This window comes from Melanostigma gelatinosum (genome assembly GCF_949748355.1).
Source record: "Melanostigma gelatinosum genome assembly, chromosome: 12".
Lineage (NCBI taxonomy): Eukaryota > Metazoa > Chordata > Actinopteri > Perciformes > Zoarcidae > Melanostigma > Melanostigma gelatinosum.
The window spans coordinates 13,355,528-13,369,949 of NC_136645.1; the positions used below are offsets into that span (position 1 = coordinate 13,355,528).

At 42.3% G+C, this 14,422-nt stretch overlaps 1 protein-coding gene across 1 annotated transcript; it reads left to right on the top strand.

The window, feature by feature from the left end:
- Positions 1-7,794: 7,794 nt before the first annotated feature.
- LOC306786124 (uncharacterized protein) lies at positions 7,795-12,791 on the top strand. Its single transcript, XM_079280780.1, has 2 exons — positions 7,795-8,184; positions 11,581-12,791. The coding sequence occupies exons 1-2, from the start codon at positions 7,992-7,994 to the stop codon at positions 12,489-12,491; spliced, it is 1,104 nt and encodes a 367-aa protein (XP_079136906.1). The 5' UTR covers positions 7,795-7,991; the 3' UTR covers positions 12,492-12,791.
- The last annotated feature ends 1,631 nt before the right edge of the window (positions 12,792-14,422 follow it).

Genomic DNA, 14,422 nt, shown 5'->3' on the forward strand with positions numbered 1-14,422 from the left:
TTTTAATACTTAACAAATTTAAAGTGAAACAACATACAGAAGCTTACAGAATCACACAACAAAATATAAATTCAAATGTGTAAAACAAAAAGAAAAAAACTCAGCATCCAGAGTTTTGTCCTTCAGTGAAGATTTACATTGAGAAAGACCAAGTGCCTCAGCTTTGAGGGGCTGATCCTGTTTCTTCTCTCCGGAATTATCTGCCCTGTTTTGGAGAAGATCTCACTTCCAGAATCGAATCTGCTGAAGGGTTCCCAGCAAGCACCCTGTTTGTGTGCTTCGCTCGCGACCGACACATCACTAATTTGTTGGGTTAAGTTAACGTCCACTGCATGCGGAACTTTGTCAACGGCTAACGCTCATCATTATCAAGATTTAGGAGGAAAGCGTAACGTGATGAAACATGAATCACCCTCCATGTTCCGGTTCAGTCCACGCGGTCACTCATTAACGTTAAACCGGAACACCGGCGGTTCTGGTTGCAGTTTTTTTTGTTTAACTCAAAGTAGAATGGGGTGATTTCGTGGTGATAATAACTTGAAACATGAGGCCCAGATACTGATGAGATGATGAGGTCAGAGAGCTTCAGGAAGAGGATGTTGTGTGTGTAGCGCAGCTTGACGCAGGGCTGAGATGTGAGTGGAGCTGGGCCTGGATAAAGGTGGAGGTCTAAACAGACGTGAAGAGAGAGCAGTACAGCTTCCCGCTGTCAGTGTTTTAGATGCATTGATAAGGCAGGGTATGCTAACTGCAGCCTCTGCTCCAATGAGATGAAGTACAGCAACAAGGGCTCACGTGCCCTCTCATCACACTGTTCACTGTAATGACCACAGCCAGTGTACTTCCGGTCCCAACTGTCCCACGTGCAGTTGCTCCCAAAGGCCCTGAAGTAATGAGAGAGAGTGTTAAGGAGCCTGAACCTTCATGATTTCAATAATTGAACCGGATTGAATGCATATTAATTGTAAATAGAAGATAGGCCACAATTCTAACGGCTTTACAGTAACAGTGGAAGTTAATATTAAGCCATACAGTAACAGGGTTAAATGAAAACGAATCACTTCATTTTGTATAGGCAATGGTTCTCGCTACTGTAGAAATATGCTTGCGGTATTTACAGGCATTAAATGTATACATATTGTGAGGAAATTAAGTTTTAAAGCGCTCCTAGCGATGGATATTATGTGTTACAATATGTTTACTTGTAGAAGGTTTAAACTAAAGGGAGAGTTACTGAATTTGTTGAGCACTGTGAGAGAAACCAGAGAATTTATGACACCGCCATCAAGTCAGAGAGAGGGGGATGTTGCTGAAGAGTTTCTGAGCACAGCCTTCAAGAAGGGGGGTGAATTGGTGAAGGAAGTGGCCGACTGAAGTCCGACGGGTTCAGCCAATCACTGAGCTGATCTATGGGCTAAGGAATGTGTAATATGAGACATTTCAGAGACTTTGGAGGGACAAAGAAACTGAATCCCCGGAGATAATCAGACCTCATCTGGACCATGAGGCGGACACACCAGTCTGTCGTGTGGTGTGGATGGGGCCTCTATTTCATGAAATATTACTGCTGATCGTGTAATTCAGTTTGTAACTGCATTTTCTTTTGTTAGTATATTAAATTCCTTTTGATTTAAACTTCAACCAGCTGATTCGGCCCTGCTTAATGATGGAAGAAAGAGAGCAGGGGGGGGGGAGCTGCCTCTTCTCCTCTGCATGCTTCTTCTCCTCTGGAACAAGGAGGGGGGCTTTTTCCTTCACCTTTTGTTTGAGACATTTTGAACATAACAGTATTATGTGTGTGTGTGCTCATTTGCAATAGTGTTGCATGTGTCATAGAGCAAATGTTTGAATCTCCGGTTGAGGCGCTCCCCGTACAAAGAGGGAGCTCTGACACGCAGGTGGTAGCTTAAAACTTATAACTAGTTGTGTTGTGAATCGGTTAGTCGGTGGGATATTGTGTAGCAACCTGCAGGAACAGCACCTTCCCCATCCCTGAGACTCCAGGACTCCCACACACAATGTGGCCCAACCCTGGCTTGTGTGTGGGTGAAGATAATGCGTCCCTGTGCTGGACAAGTTCAAATAAAGTATAAAGATACAGGGCTCACAAAACACTGAGAGGAGAGGTGCGTATACGGAGCCCTGACTTTGTGTCTGTTGCTAGGGCTACTTAATCAATTCTTGTGTTTTGTGAAACCATAGATCTGTTTTTTATGCTTTGATGCTTGACTTAATAAAGTGTTAATACTTGTAGATCGTCTACCGTCTCCCCCCCCCCCCCCCCCACCTCCTTCACCTCTTATGAGTTTGCAGGTATGCTGATTTGTTCTCTCAGCTTCTAGATGACAGGAGATATTTCAACTTAAAGTACAAGTTTGTTCTCTTTGATAACACCACATGGATTTGGCAGCTTAAAATGGTTCATATGTTCATGGTCACATAAGTTGATTACATTATTGTATTATCTGGTTCTAGTGATACTCTGGAAGTGTATGTCCAGGAGACTATTTGCTCAATTCTAAAATGTCTTTGTAACCCCTCTGTGTGTGTTTACTGTTTTCCTGCAGACGTCCAGCAGCTGTTGTTGGTTAAAGAAGAGGTTCCCTCTGAGCAGCAGGAGTGGAGCTCCAGTCTGGACCAGGAGGACCCAGAGCCCCCACACATTAAAGAAGAACAGGAGGAACTCTGCACCAGTCAGGAAGGAGAGCAGCTTCACGGTCTGGAGGAGGCTGATGTCAAGTTCTCATTGACTCCTGTGAAGAGTGAAGATGAAGAAGAGGAAGCTCAGTCCTCACAGCTTCATCAAAGACAAACTAAACAGATGGGAACAGAAGCTGATGGAGAAGACTGTGGAGGACCAGAACCAGACAGGAACTTGGATCCAGATAGACATCCAGAACCAGATACTGATGAGAAGACTGGAGAGTCTTCTGACACTGATGAGGGTGGTGATGGGAAGAAGACCAGAGGACCTCAGTCAGGTTTAAACTATGTGAAACCTGATGAAGTCCGTGTCAGTGATTCAAGATGTAGCGCTGGTGAAAAACATTTTAGATGCTCAGAGTGTGAGAAAACATTTGGCCAGAGTGGAACTCTGAAGATACACATGAGAACCCACACAGGAGAAAAACCTTTCAGCTGCTCAGTCTGTAAGAAATCTTTTAACCAGCGTTCAACTTTACAGAACCACATGAGAACCCACACAGGAGCAAAACCTTTCAGCTGCTCAGTCTGTAAGAAATCTTTTAACAGGCGTTCAACTTTACAGATGCACATGAGAACCCACACAGGAGAAAAACCTTTCAGCTGCTCAGTCTGTAAGAAATCTTTTAACAGGCGTTCAACTTTACAGAACCACATGAGAACCCACACAGGAGAAAAACCTTTCAGCTGCTCAGTCTGTAAGAAATCTTTTAACAGGCGTTCAACTTTACAGAACCACATGAGAACCCACACAGGAGAAAAACCTTTCAGCTGATCAGTTTGCTGTAATAGATTTGTGCGCAACAGAGATCTGAAGGTACACATGAATACCCACACAGGAAACAATCCCCTTTAGCTGTTCTGGTTGCAGTAAAGTTTCCGTTTGTGATAAAAGCTTTCAGCACGAGTCACCTCTGAAGTTACACATGATTAACTGCGGTTCAACTACACTGATTTCAATTCAAAAAGTTATTCACTGAATGAGCGCCAACTGTACAGCTTGAAATAGTTTTGATGATTATATTGATGATTGATTTGATGGTAATGTCAGTTTAAGACGATGGTTTTACCTGCATCTGTGCACAGTATATTGTATTCAAATGATTTCATCAATAAAAAGTAGAAGGTTTGTGTATTTCACTGGTTCGTACAGTTGTACATGGCACACTTTGTTCGTCAGCATTAAATCCATCAGTGACTGGAGTGTGACTCAATAGTTCTTTATCTTACTTGGCAGTTTGCACTCTTTGCTGCTGGCATTACTGGTATAGAATTGTCATCTTGTCTGACACAAACTCAAAAAGGATGAAAAGGTCCTGAGATAAAGCAATCTACACATTCTTTGGAGTCACAAACCAACAACATCCTGATCTCGATCTATAGTTCCTTCCAGTTGATCAACAGGCCGACACATTCCTGAATGTGTTCACAACTTGTCGATACTTTTTTAGATTGCCGGTGGCTTTTCTTGATCGTACCATCATCTTATCCTAATCGTTGTGCTCCCCAGGCCTCTTGTTCATGTGTATGAGCACTTTTACCAGCTCAACTTTAGGTAACCATGAAACAGGCCCCACCTTTGACTTTATCACACAGCTCCAACACAATATATCAGGATTGGTGCGGCAGCAAAGGGGTTGGACCTGATCACACCCGGCCCTCATACATTGTGTTCCATAATGCTGTTTGGAAAATACTAAATGCTAAAAATAGTGCGGAATGAAAGAAATCGATAGAGATTAAAACAACAAATAAAATGTCAGTGAATCAAAAGACATCAAGCTAAGTAATGCAGATCAATCAAAGAAAAACAACTCACTTTTTTACGAGGGAGAAGACAATAGCTCAATCATAGAGTTGGAAATATGTCTTCAACAGTAAATACACACGTTTTATGTCACTCACACACGGAGCCATCTAAAAATACATATTACAGGGAGGAACTGAGACAGAGCTCCAGTATTTATCCCACTATGACTACGTCCTCCTCAGTGAACTCATAGAAGGGAACCTCCAGCTTTAGAGGAGCAGGTCCCTTTCTTATCCTTCCTGAAGCATCGTAGTGGGAGCCATGGCACGGACAGTAGTAGCCTCCGAAGTCTCCGGCGTTGGCGATGGGCACACAACCCAGATGGGTGCACACACCGAGGACGAAGATCCAGCGGGGGTTCATCACTCTATCCTTGTCATGCTGTGTGTGTTTGTGTGTGCAATCATAATTCCACGTTTGAAACCCTTTTCCCCTGTAGGCGGTGCTGTCGGAGGCCTTCTGGGCTGCTGGCTGACCAGTGGACAGTTCAAACCGCTGCCTCAGATCATAATGGAGCTCAGTCCTCAGCAGCAGCAGAAGCTTGATGGTATCTTCTGGCCGTGCTGGGAGTCATTCAGTGGACATATTTGGCTCAGCTAACTGCTCTAGTGATGGCCAACGCCACCCTGAAGCAGCAGCTGACGGCGACCCTTCTCGGGTACATCTCCAAGGAGCTCCAGGCGCAGGTGCACTACGTGGATTAGTGTCTGTGGAAGAACTGGGATACTCTGACTCAGGGGCCCACATGCTCAGAAGGTCTTTTGAAAAGAATGTGAACTGTTTGTATGTGTCGTGGCAAAATGAGGAGATGAGATGGCAAACGGGTTGCAATCCAGCGGGTAGTGTTTTAATAAGATCAAGCCAACATCAACAAGTTCAGTATATTGAAAACGACTCCCAATGCACTGCTTTTCACAGATCACTCTTATCGTCAAAATTCACGCCCCCTTTTGCTACGTTCCACCAATCAAAGCAGTCTGTTGAATCAAGGGTCAGGACACATCTGGACTCGTAATTAGGGCATGTTCTTATTTTGTTCTGGGCACACAGAACACAGCTCCATGTACGGAAATGTTTTGGTACACTTGAGAGATGAATTACTTTTTTGCCTGGCCCTGATAGTCATTTCCCAAAAACGATGCTGAGAACCAGAATAATACGTTATGTAACTTTTGCCTGTGAGCCCACACTTGTGTTCAGTTCAATTCAAGTTCAATTCAAAGTTCAATTCAAATTTATATGATGATTTTCTTCGACACATCCCTCCTCTGAGGGTTTCTTAACCCTCAACCTAACTTCATAGAACTTTTGTCAATTGGTGAAACTGTAACCTAAAGTTTTGATCCCTTACTGCATTGCAACAACACAAGTGATCTATGCAATTTACATGTGCTTGATTATATACCAATACAGTAACAATACAATACAGAACATTTGAGTTCGTAAGATAATTCAAATAACATCATTCAATGCTCAGATTCACTTTCATATAAGGGCGAAAAAACCAGCAGGTTGCATTACAGGAAAAACTCCCTTATGGTCCTTTCCCGCCAAGCGACCACCTTCTTGGTATGAAGTGAATCTGTTCTTGCTTACAAACATGTATTAACTGATACATCACACATTTAATTTCTGCAAAATATTGAACAATATATCAGTGTTCATTAGATGCAACGTCTGTGATAAAACTATATGCGATAATACTTGTGCACTGATTATTATAGATCATGACTATGACTATTTGTGAATGTAGAAATATCTGATCACAATACATTCAAATTTATAGTGAAACGGTTTGGACAGATGATAAAACATGTGACGTGGTGTTTTTTGGACGTGTGTACTTTCAACAAAGTTCAGGCTCTCGTATTTATGGTGAGTTGCCTCCTAGTCCTGTTCCCTCCATGTCCTCTGAGTCCTCCAGATAGTCCGGAATGGGAAACAGGTCCGGAAACCGGTCCGGTCGTCCAACCACCATTTGAGTGAACTGGGCCTTTGTCCCTCGCTCAATCGTCATCATGTTCATCATCTGAGCCAGTTGGAGATTTGCCATGACACCCATCTGTTTGTCCATGCTCCTCTGGCACTGTCTCCTCAGGATGGGTATGATGAAACATGGCAATAGAAAAGCCACAATTAAAACTATTAATGCGCTAATGTCTGTTTTTAGCAATACAGACCCCTTATTTTCCCAAAATTGAGTCTAACCAATCCCATGACCCCTGCCAGCACTCTCCCCAAGCTCTTGCCTCAAACCCCGAATTTTTCTCCATTTCAACAGTATATTCAGTAAAGCATTTCACAACACATTCCATACATGTCGGCTATGTCTGATGTTTGTTTGCTTAACAAATGAAGAGTGGGAATGGTCATAGTTGTGTTTTCACAACTTTGGTCTCGTGGTATTGGGTTTTCATATCATACCGGTCTCCCAATGAACGAAGGAGTAATGTTAGCCTGTGGGAACCAGGACACTCGGGTTACTTTACAGTACACAGTAGTATTGCCTACGTCAACCCTTCTTTTGTCTGACGCAAATCCACCACTGGCACCACTGGCAAAACATTCAATTAAAAACTAATTCAAATACTGTATTTAAATGATCTAATATCAAGGGCCAGCTCATCACATCATCATGTTCTCACAAGAATTACATTTTGTGTAAAAGAGATTAAATGTTCAAAATATCTATACTAATTGTATTTAAGTGGTGTTATTATTTGCTTTGATGATACATCAAGATTGATATGACCAGCTAAAGAAAGTATAAGATTTAATATCTTATTAAATTTCCTTTTTAACTTTAAAAACTCGACAAAATGTGGATCTACCTTTACAATATATCACATCTTCCCCCTTTTGCCAAGTTATCACTGCTGTGGGCTAATTTAGCTTAACAATAGAATAATTCATGTGAAAGTTGTCTGGGCTCATAATACATTTTAATAATAATCCATTATCCATTAATAATGTTTAAATTGCACCAGATTAGGCCCAACACTTTCTCTGCAGGGGTGGCTAATGTCTGCAATATTTGAACATCATAAGTGAGAGATATTTCTGTTGATAAATAAATAAAAAGTAGCCTGAAAAATCTGCTTGCTCAGTCGCAGCATCAGCTGCAGCATTTCCTGTTGAAATGGGATCAGAAGCGTTTGTGTTTAAATGATAACTGTCATAAAGTCATGATGTTACACACTCCGGTCCAGTAGGTGGCGCCTTAAACATTGGTTTGTAGTCCGCCATTAAAGTGAAAGAAGAAGAAGAAGAGGAAGAAGGAGAAGGAGGAGAGGAAGAAGAGGACGAGGACTAATCTCGTGGTAGCCTATAAAGCTATTGAAGTTAGCTTAGCATGCTACCTGGAAACAGACGGACGGGGACGGAAGTGACCAACACAGCGCTAGTCAGAGTTTAATGAGAGTAAACGGTGTTTTTAACGGAGTTCGTCTGGAGGACAACTTTCTGTGGTTTAGTGAAAATGTCTAAAGTAGAAAAGTTGAGATCTTTAATCAACCAGCGACTAACTGCGGCTGATGAAGAGATATTTGGTCTGTTTGACAGAACGATAGCAGAGTACGAGGAGAAACTCTCTCGTTCAAAAGAGGCGAATAAGCGACAACGGGAACTTCTGGACGCTGTTCTCAACCCGGAAATCCGGATACAAAGAGCACGTAGGTTCACTTTATTTAACACTGTTCATGCTCCGGCTGATAACTTGTAATGTAGTTTGGAGTGAGACTCTGTTGCAATTCGTCGTTTTCTTCTTCTCCTGATTTAATACCTGCAAACGTGTCGCTTTTCGGCGAAATAAGCCGTTTTGAATCAAATATATATCATCCACGTGAGTGTAGATCCGTAGAGTGTTTATTTTGGGGGGGTGGTCAACTGGCCAGCCAGCCAGTGTTTCTCAGATTGGAGTGAGAAAATGTGATGTCGTGATCTTCGCAATAAAACATATTTGATGCGACGTGTCGAGTCTTGGCCAATCAGCGTTAAGATGTCTACACCGTCGTCATTTCCCTCCGTTGACGCTTAAATTCCGTTACTGTTCAGATTTGTTGTAGTGATGGGAATTACGGCTCTTTTGGCTCGAGCCAGCTCTTTCAGCTCCAAATGGCTCTTCAGATTTTTTGGTGCTTAAATTAATTTATTACCAACAATAATGTAAAATGATGCACAATATGAATTACTAATGTAAAAAAACATGCACTATATCAAATGTTTATTCTATAAATACACTTATTTATACGCTACTGAGTGATAAAAAAATTTAAATTAGAAAGTGCAAAAACAAACTATTTTAAACTTTTAGCTTTTTAATACTTAACAAATTTAAAGTGAAACAACATACAGAAGCTTACAGAATCACACAACAAAATATAAATTAAAATGTGTAAAACAAAAAGAAAAAAAATCAGCATCCAGAGTTTTGTCCTTCAGTGAAGATTTACATTGAGAAAGACCAAGTGCCTCAGCTTTGAGGGGCTGATCCTGTTTCTTCTCTCCGTAATTATCTGCCCTGTTTTGGAGAAGATTTCACTTCCAGAATCGAATCTGCTGAAGGGTTCCCAGCAAGCACCCTGTTTGTGTGCTTGCTGTGTGTGTAACTCCCGCCCCTCCCCCCTCTGCTCAGCGGAGGCACAGAGACGACACCACACACATTGACCAATCAAATGCAGCTTGAGAGAGAGAGAGAAACAAAAAAACAAAGCGGCTCCCAATCAGGAGCTGGCTCCCGTCGTTCACGTCAAAGAGCCGGCTCTCAGATGTGTCGTTCGCGACCGACACATCACTAATTTGTTGGGTTAAGTTAACGTCCACTGCATGCGGAACTTTGTCAACGGCTAACGCTCATCATTATCAAGATTTAGGAGGAAAACGTAACGTGATGAAACATGAATCACCCTCCGTGTTCCGGTTCAGTCCATGCGGTCACTCATTAACGTTAAACCGGAACACCGGCGGTTCTGGTTGCAGTTTTTTTTTGTTTAACTCAAAGTAGAATGGGGTGATTTCGTGGTGATAATAACTTGAAACATGAGGCCCAGATACTGATGAGATGATGAGGTCAGAGAGCTTCAGGAAGAGGATGTTGTGTGTGTAGCGCAGCTTGACGCAGGGCTGAGATGTGAGTGGAGCTGGGCCTGGATAAAGGTGGAGGTCTAAACAGACGTGAAGAGAGAGCAGTACAGCTTCCCGCTGTCAGTGTTTTAAATGCATTGATAAGGCAGGGTATGCTAACTGCAGCCTCTGCTCCAATGAGATGAAGTACAGCAACAAGGGCTCACGTGCCCTCTCATCACACTGTTCACTGTAATGACCACAGCCAGTGTACTTCCGGTCCCAACTGTCCCACGTGCAGTTGCTCCCAAAGGCCCTGAAGTAATGAGAGTGTTAAGGAGCCTGAACCTTCATGATTTCAATAATTGAACCGGATTGAATGCATATTAATTGTAAATAGAAGATAGGCCACAATTCTAACGGCTTTACAGTAACAGTGGAAGTTAATATTCAGCCATACAGTAACGGGGTAAAATGAAAACGAATCACTTTATTTTGTATAGGCGATGGTTCTCGCTACTGTAGAAATATGCTTGCTGTATTTACAGGCATTAAACGTATACGTATTGTGAGGAATTTAAGTTTTAAAGCGCTCCTAGCGATGGATATTATGTGTTGCAATATGTTTACTTGTAGAAGGTTTAAACTAAAGGGAGAGTTACTGAATTTGTTGAGCACTGTGAGAGAAACCAGAGAATTTATGACACCGCCATAAAGTCAGAGAGAGGGGGATGTTGCTGAAGAGTTTCTGAGCACAGCCTTCAAGAAGGGGGGTGAATTGGTGAAGGAAGTGGCAGACTGAAGTCCGACTGGTTCAGCCAATCACTGAGCTGATCTATGGGCTAAGGAATGTGTAATATGAGACATTTCAGAGACTTTGGAGGGACAAAGAAACTGTGAATCCCCGGAGATAATCAGACCTCATCTGGACCATGAGGCGGACACACCAGTCTGTCGTGTGGTGTGGATGGGGCCTCTATTTCATGAAATATTACTGCTGATAGTGTAATTCAGTTTGTAACTGCATTTTCTTTTGTTAGTATATTAAATTCCTTTTGATTTAAACTTCAACCAGCTGATTCGGCCCTGCTTAATGATGGAAGAAAGAGAGCAGGGGGGGGGGGAGCTGCCTCTTCTCCTCTGCATGCTTCTTCTCCTCTGGAACAAGGAGGGGGGCTTTTTCCTTTACCTTTTGTTTGAGACATTTTGAACATAACAGTATTGTGTGTGTGTGTGCTCATTTGCAATAGTGTTGCGTGTGTCATAGAGCAAAGGTTTGAATCTCCGGGTGAGGCACTCACGCGCTCCCCGTACAAAGAGGTAGCTCTGACACGCAGGTGGTAGCTTAAAACTTATAACTAGTTGTGTTGTGAATCGGGTTAGTCGGTGGGATATTGTGCAGCAACCTGCAGGAACAGCACCTTCCCCATCCCTGAGACTCCAGGACTCCCACACACAATGTGGCCCAACCCTGGCTTGTGTGTGGGTGAAGATAATGCGTCCCTGTGCTGGACAAGTTCAAATAAAGTATAAAGATACAGGGCTCACAAAACACTGAGAGGAGAGATGCGTATACGGAGCCCTGACTTTGTGTCTGTTGCTAGGGCTACTTAATCAATTCTTGTGTTTTGTGAAACCATAGATCTGTTTTTTATGCTTTGATGCTTGACTTAATAAAGTGTTAATACTTGTAGATCGTCTACCGTCTCCCCCCCCCCCCCCCCCCACCTCTTTCACCTCTTATGAGTTTGCAGGTATGCTGATTTGTTCTCTCAGCTTCTACATGACAGGAGATATTTCAACTTAAAGTACAAGTTTGTTCTCTTTGATAACACCACATGGATTTGGCAGCTTAAAATGGTTCATATGTTCATGGTCACATAAGTTGATTACATTATTGTATTATCTGGTTCTAGTGATACTCTGGAAGTGTATGTCCAGGAGACTCGTTGCTCAATTCTAAAATGTCTTTGTAACCCCTCTGTGTGTTTACTGTTTTCCTGCAGATGTCCAGCAGCTGTTGTTGGTTAAAGAAGAGGTTCCCTCTGAGCAGCAGGAGTGGAGCTCCAGTCTGGACCAGGAGGACCCAGAGCCCTCACACATTAAAGAAGAACAGGAGGAACTCTGCACCAGTCAGGAAGGAGAGCAGCTTCAAGGTCTGGAGGAGGCTGATGTCAAGTTCTCATTCACGCCTGTGAAGAGTGAAGATGAAGAAGAGGAAGCTCAGTCCTCACAGCTTCATCAAAGACAAACTAAACAGATGGGAACAGAAGCTGATGGAGAAGACTGTGGAGGACCAGAACCAGACAGGAACTTGGATCCAGATAGACATCCAGAACCAGATACTGATGAGAAGACTGGAGAGTCTTCTGACACTGATGAGGGTGGTGATGGGAAGAAGACCAGAGAACCTCAGTCAGGTTTAAACTATGTGAAACCTGATGAAGTCCGTGTCAGTGATTCAAGATGTAGCGCTGGTGAAAAACATTTTAGATGCTCTGAGTGTGAGAAAACATTTGGCAAGAGTGGAACTCTGAAGATACACATGAGAACCCACACAGGAGAAAAGCCTTTCAGCTGCTCAGTCTGTAAGAAATCTTTTAACCATCATTCAAATTTACAGAAACACATGAGAACCCACACAGGAGAAAAGCCTTTCAGCTGCTCAGTCTGTAAGAAATCTTTTAACGAGCGTTCAAAATTACAGATACACATGAGAACCCACACAGGAGAAAAACCTTTCAGCTGCTCAGTCTGTAAGAAATCTTTTAAACATCGTTCAAATTTACAGAGACACATGAGAACCCACACAGGAGAAAAACCTTTCAGCTGCTCAGTCTGTAAGAAATCTTTTAACGATCGTTCACATTTACAGATGCACATGAGAACCCACACAGGAGAAAAGCCTTTCAGCTGATCAGTTTGCTGTAATAGATTTGTGTGCAACAGAGATCTGAAGGTACACATGAATACCCACACAGGAAACAATCCCCTTTAGCTGTTCTGGTTGCAGTAAAGTTTCCGTTTGTGATAAAAGCTTTCAGCATGAGTCACCTCTGAAGTTACACATGATTAACTGCGGTTCAACTCCACTGATTTCAATTCAAAAAGTTATTCACTGAATGAGCGCCAACTGTACAGTTTGAAATAGTTTTGATGTTTATATTGATGATTGATTTGATGGTAATGTCAGTTTAAGACGATGGTTTTACCTGCATCTGTGCACAGTATATTGTATTCAAATGATTTCATCAATAAAAAGTAAAAGGTTTGTGTATTTCACTGGTTCATACAGTTGTACATGGCACACTTTGTTCGTCAGGATTAAATCCATCAGTGACTGGAGTGTGACTCAATAGTTCTTTATCTTACTTGGCAGTTTGCACTCTTTGCTGCTGCCATTACTGGTATAGAATTGTCATCTTGTCTGACACAAACTCAAAAAGGATGAAAAAGATCCTGAGATAAAGCAATCTACACATTCTTTGGAGTCACAAACCAACAACATCCTTATCTGGATCTATAGTTCCTTCCAGTTGATCAACAGGCCGACACATTCCTGAATGTGTTCACAACTTGTCGATACTTTTTTAGATTGCCGGTGGCTTTTCTTGATCGTACCATCATCTTATCCTAATCGTTGTGCTCCCCAGGCCTCTTGTTCATGTGTATGAGCACTTTTACCAGCTCAACTTTAGGTAACCATGAAACAGGCCCCAGCTTTGACTTTATCACACAGCTCCAACACAATATATCAGGATTGGTGCGGCAGCAAAGGGGTTGGACCTGCTCACACCCGGCCCTCATACATTGTGTTCCATAATGCTGTTTGGAAAATACTAAATGCTAAAAATAGTGCGGAATGAAAGAAATCTATAGAGATTAAAACAACAAATAAAATGTCAGTGAATCAAAAGACATCAAGCTAAGTGATGCAGATCAATCAAAGAAAAACAACTCACTTTTTTACGAGGGAAAAGACAATAGCTCAATCATAGAGTTGGAAATATGTCTTTAATAGTAAATACACACGTTTTATGTCACTCTCACACGAAGCCGTCTAAAAAATACATATTACAGGGAGGAACTGAGACAGAGCTCCAGTATTCATCCCACTATGACTACGTCCTCCTCAGTGAACTCATAGAAGGGAACCTCCAGCTTTAGAGGAGCAGGTCCCTTTCTTATCCTTCCTGAAGCATCGTAGTGGGAGCCATGGCACGGACAGTTGTAGCCTCCGAAGTCTCCGGCGTTGGCGATGGGCACACAACCCAGATGGGTGCACACACCGAGGACGATGATCCAGCGGGGGTTCTTCACTCTATCCTTGTCATGCTGTGTGTGTTTGTGTGTGCAATCATAATTCCACATGTTTGAAACCCTTTTCTCCTGTAGGCGGTGCTGTCGGAGGCCTTCTGGGCTGCTGGCTGACCAGTGGACAGTTCAAACCGCTGCCTCAGATCATAATGGAGCTCGGGTTACTTTACAGTACACAGTAGTATTGCCTACGTCAACCCTTCTTTTGTCTGACGCAAATCCACCACTGGCACCACTGGCAAAACATTCAATTAAAAACTAATTCAAATACTGTATTTAAATGATCTAATATCGAGGGCCAGCTCATCACATCATCATGTTCTCACAAGAATTAAATTTTGTGTAAAAGAGATTAAATGTTCAAAATATCTATACTAATTGTATTTAAGTGGTGTTATTATTTGCTTTGATGATACATCAAGATTGATATGACCAGCTAAAGAAAGTATACGATTTAATATCTTATTAAATTTCCTTTTTAACTTTAAAAACTCGACAAAATGTGGATCTACCTTTACAATATATCACATC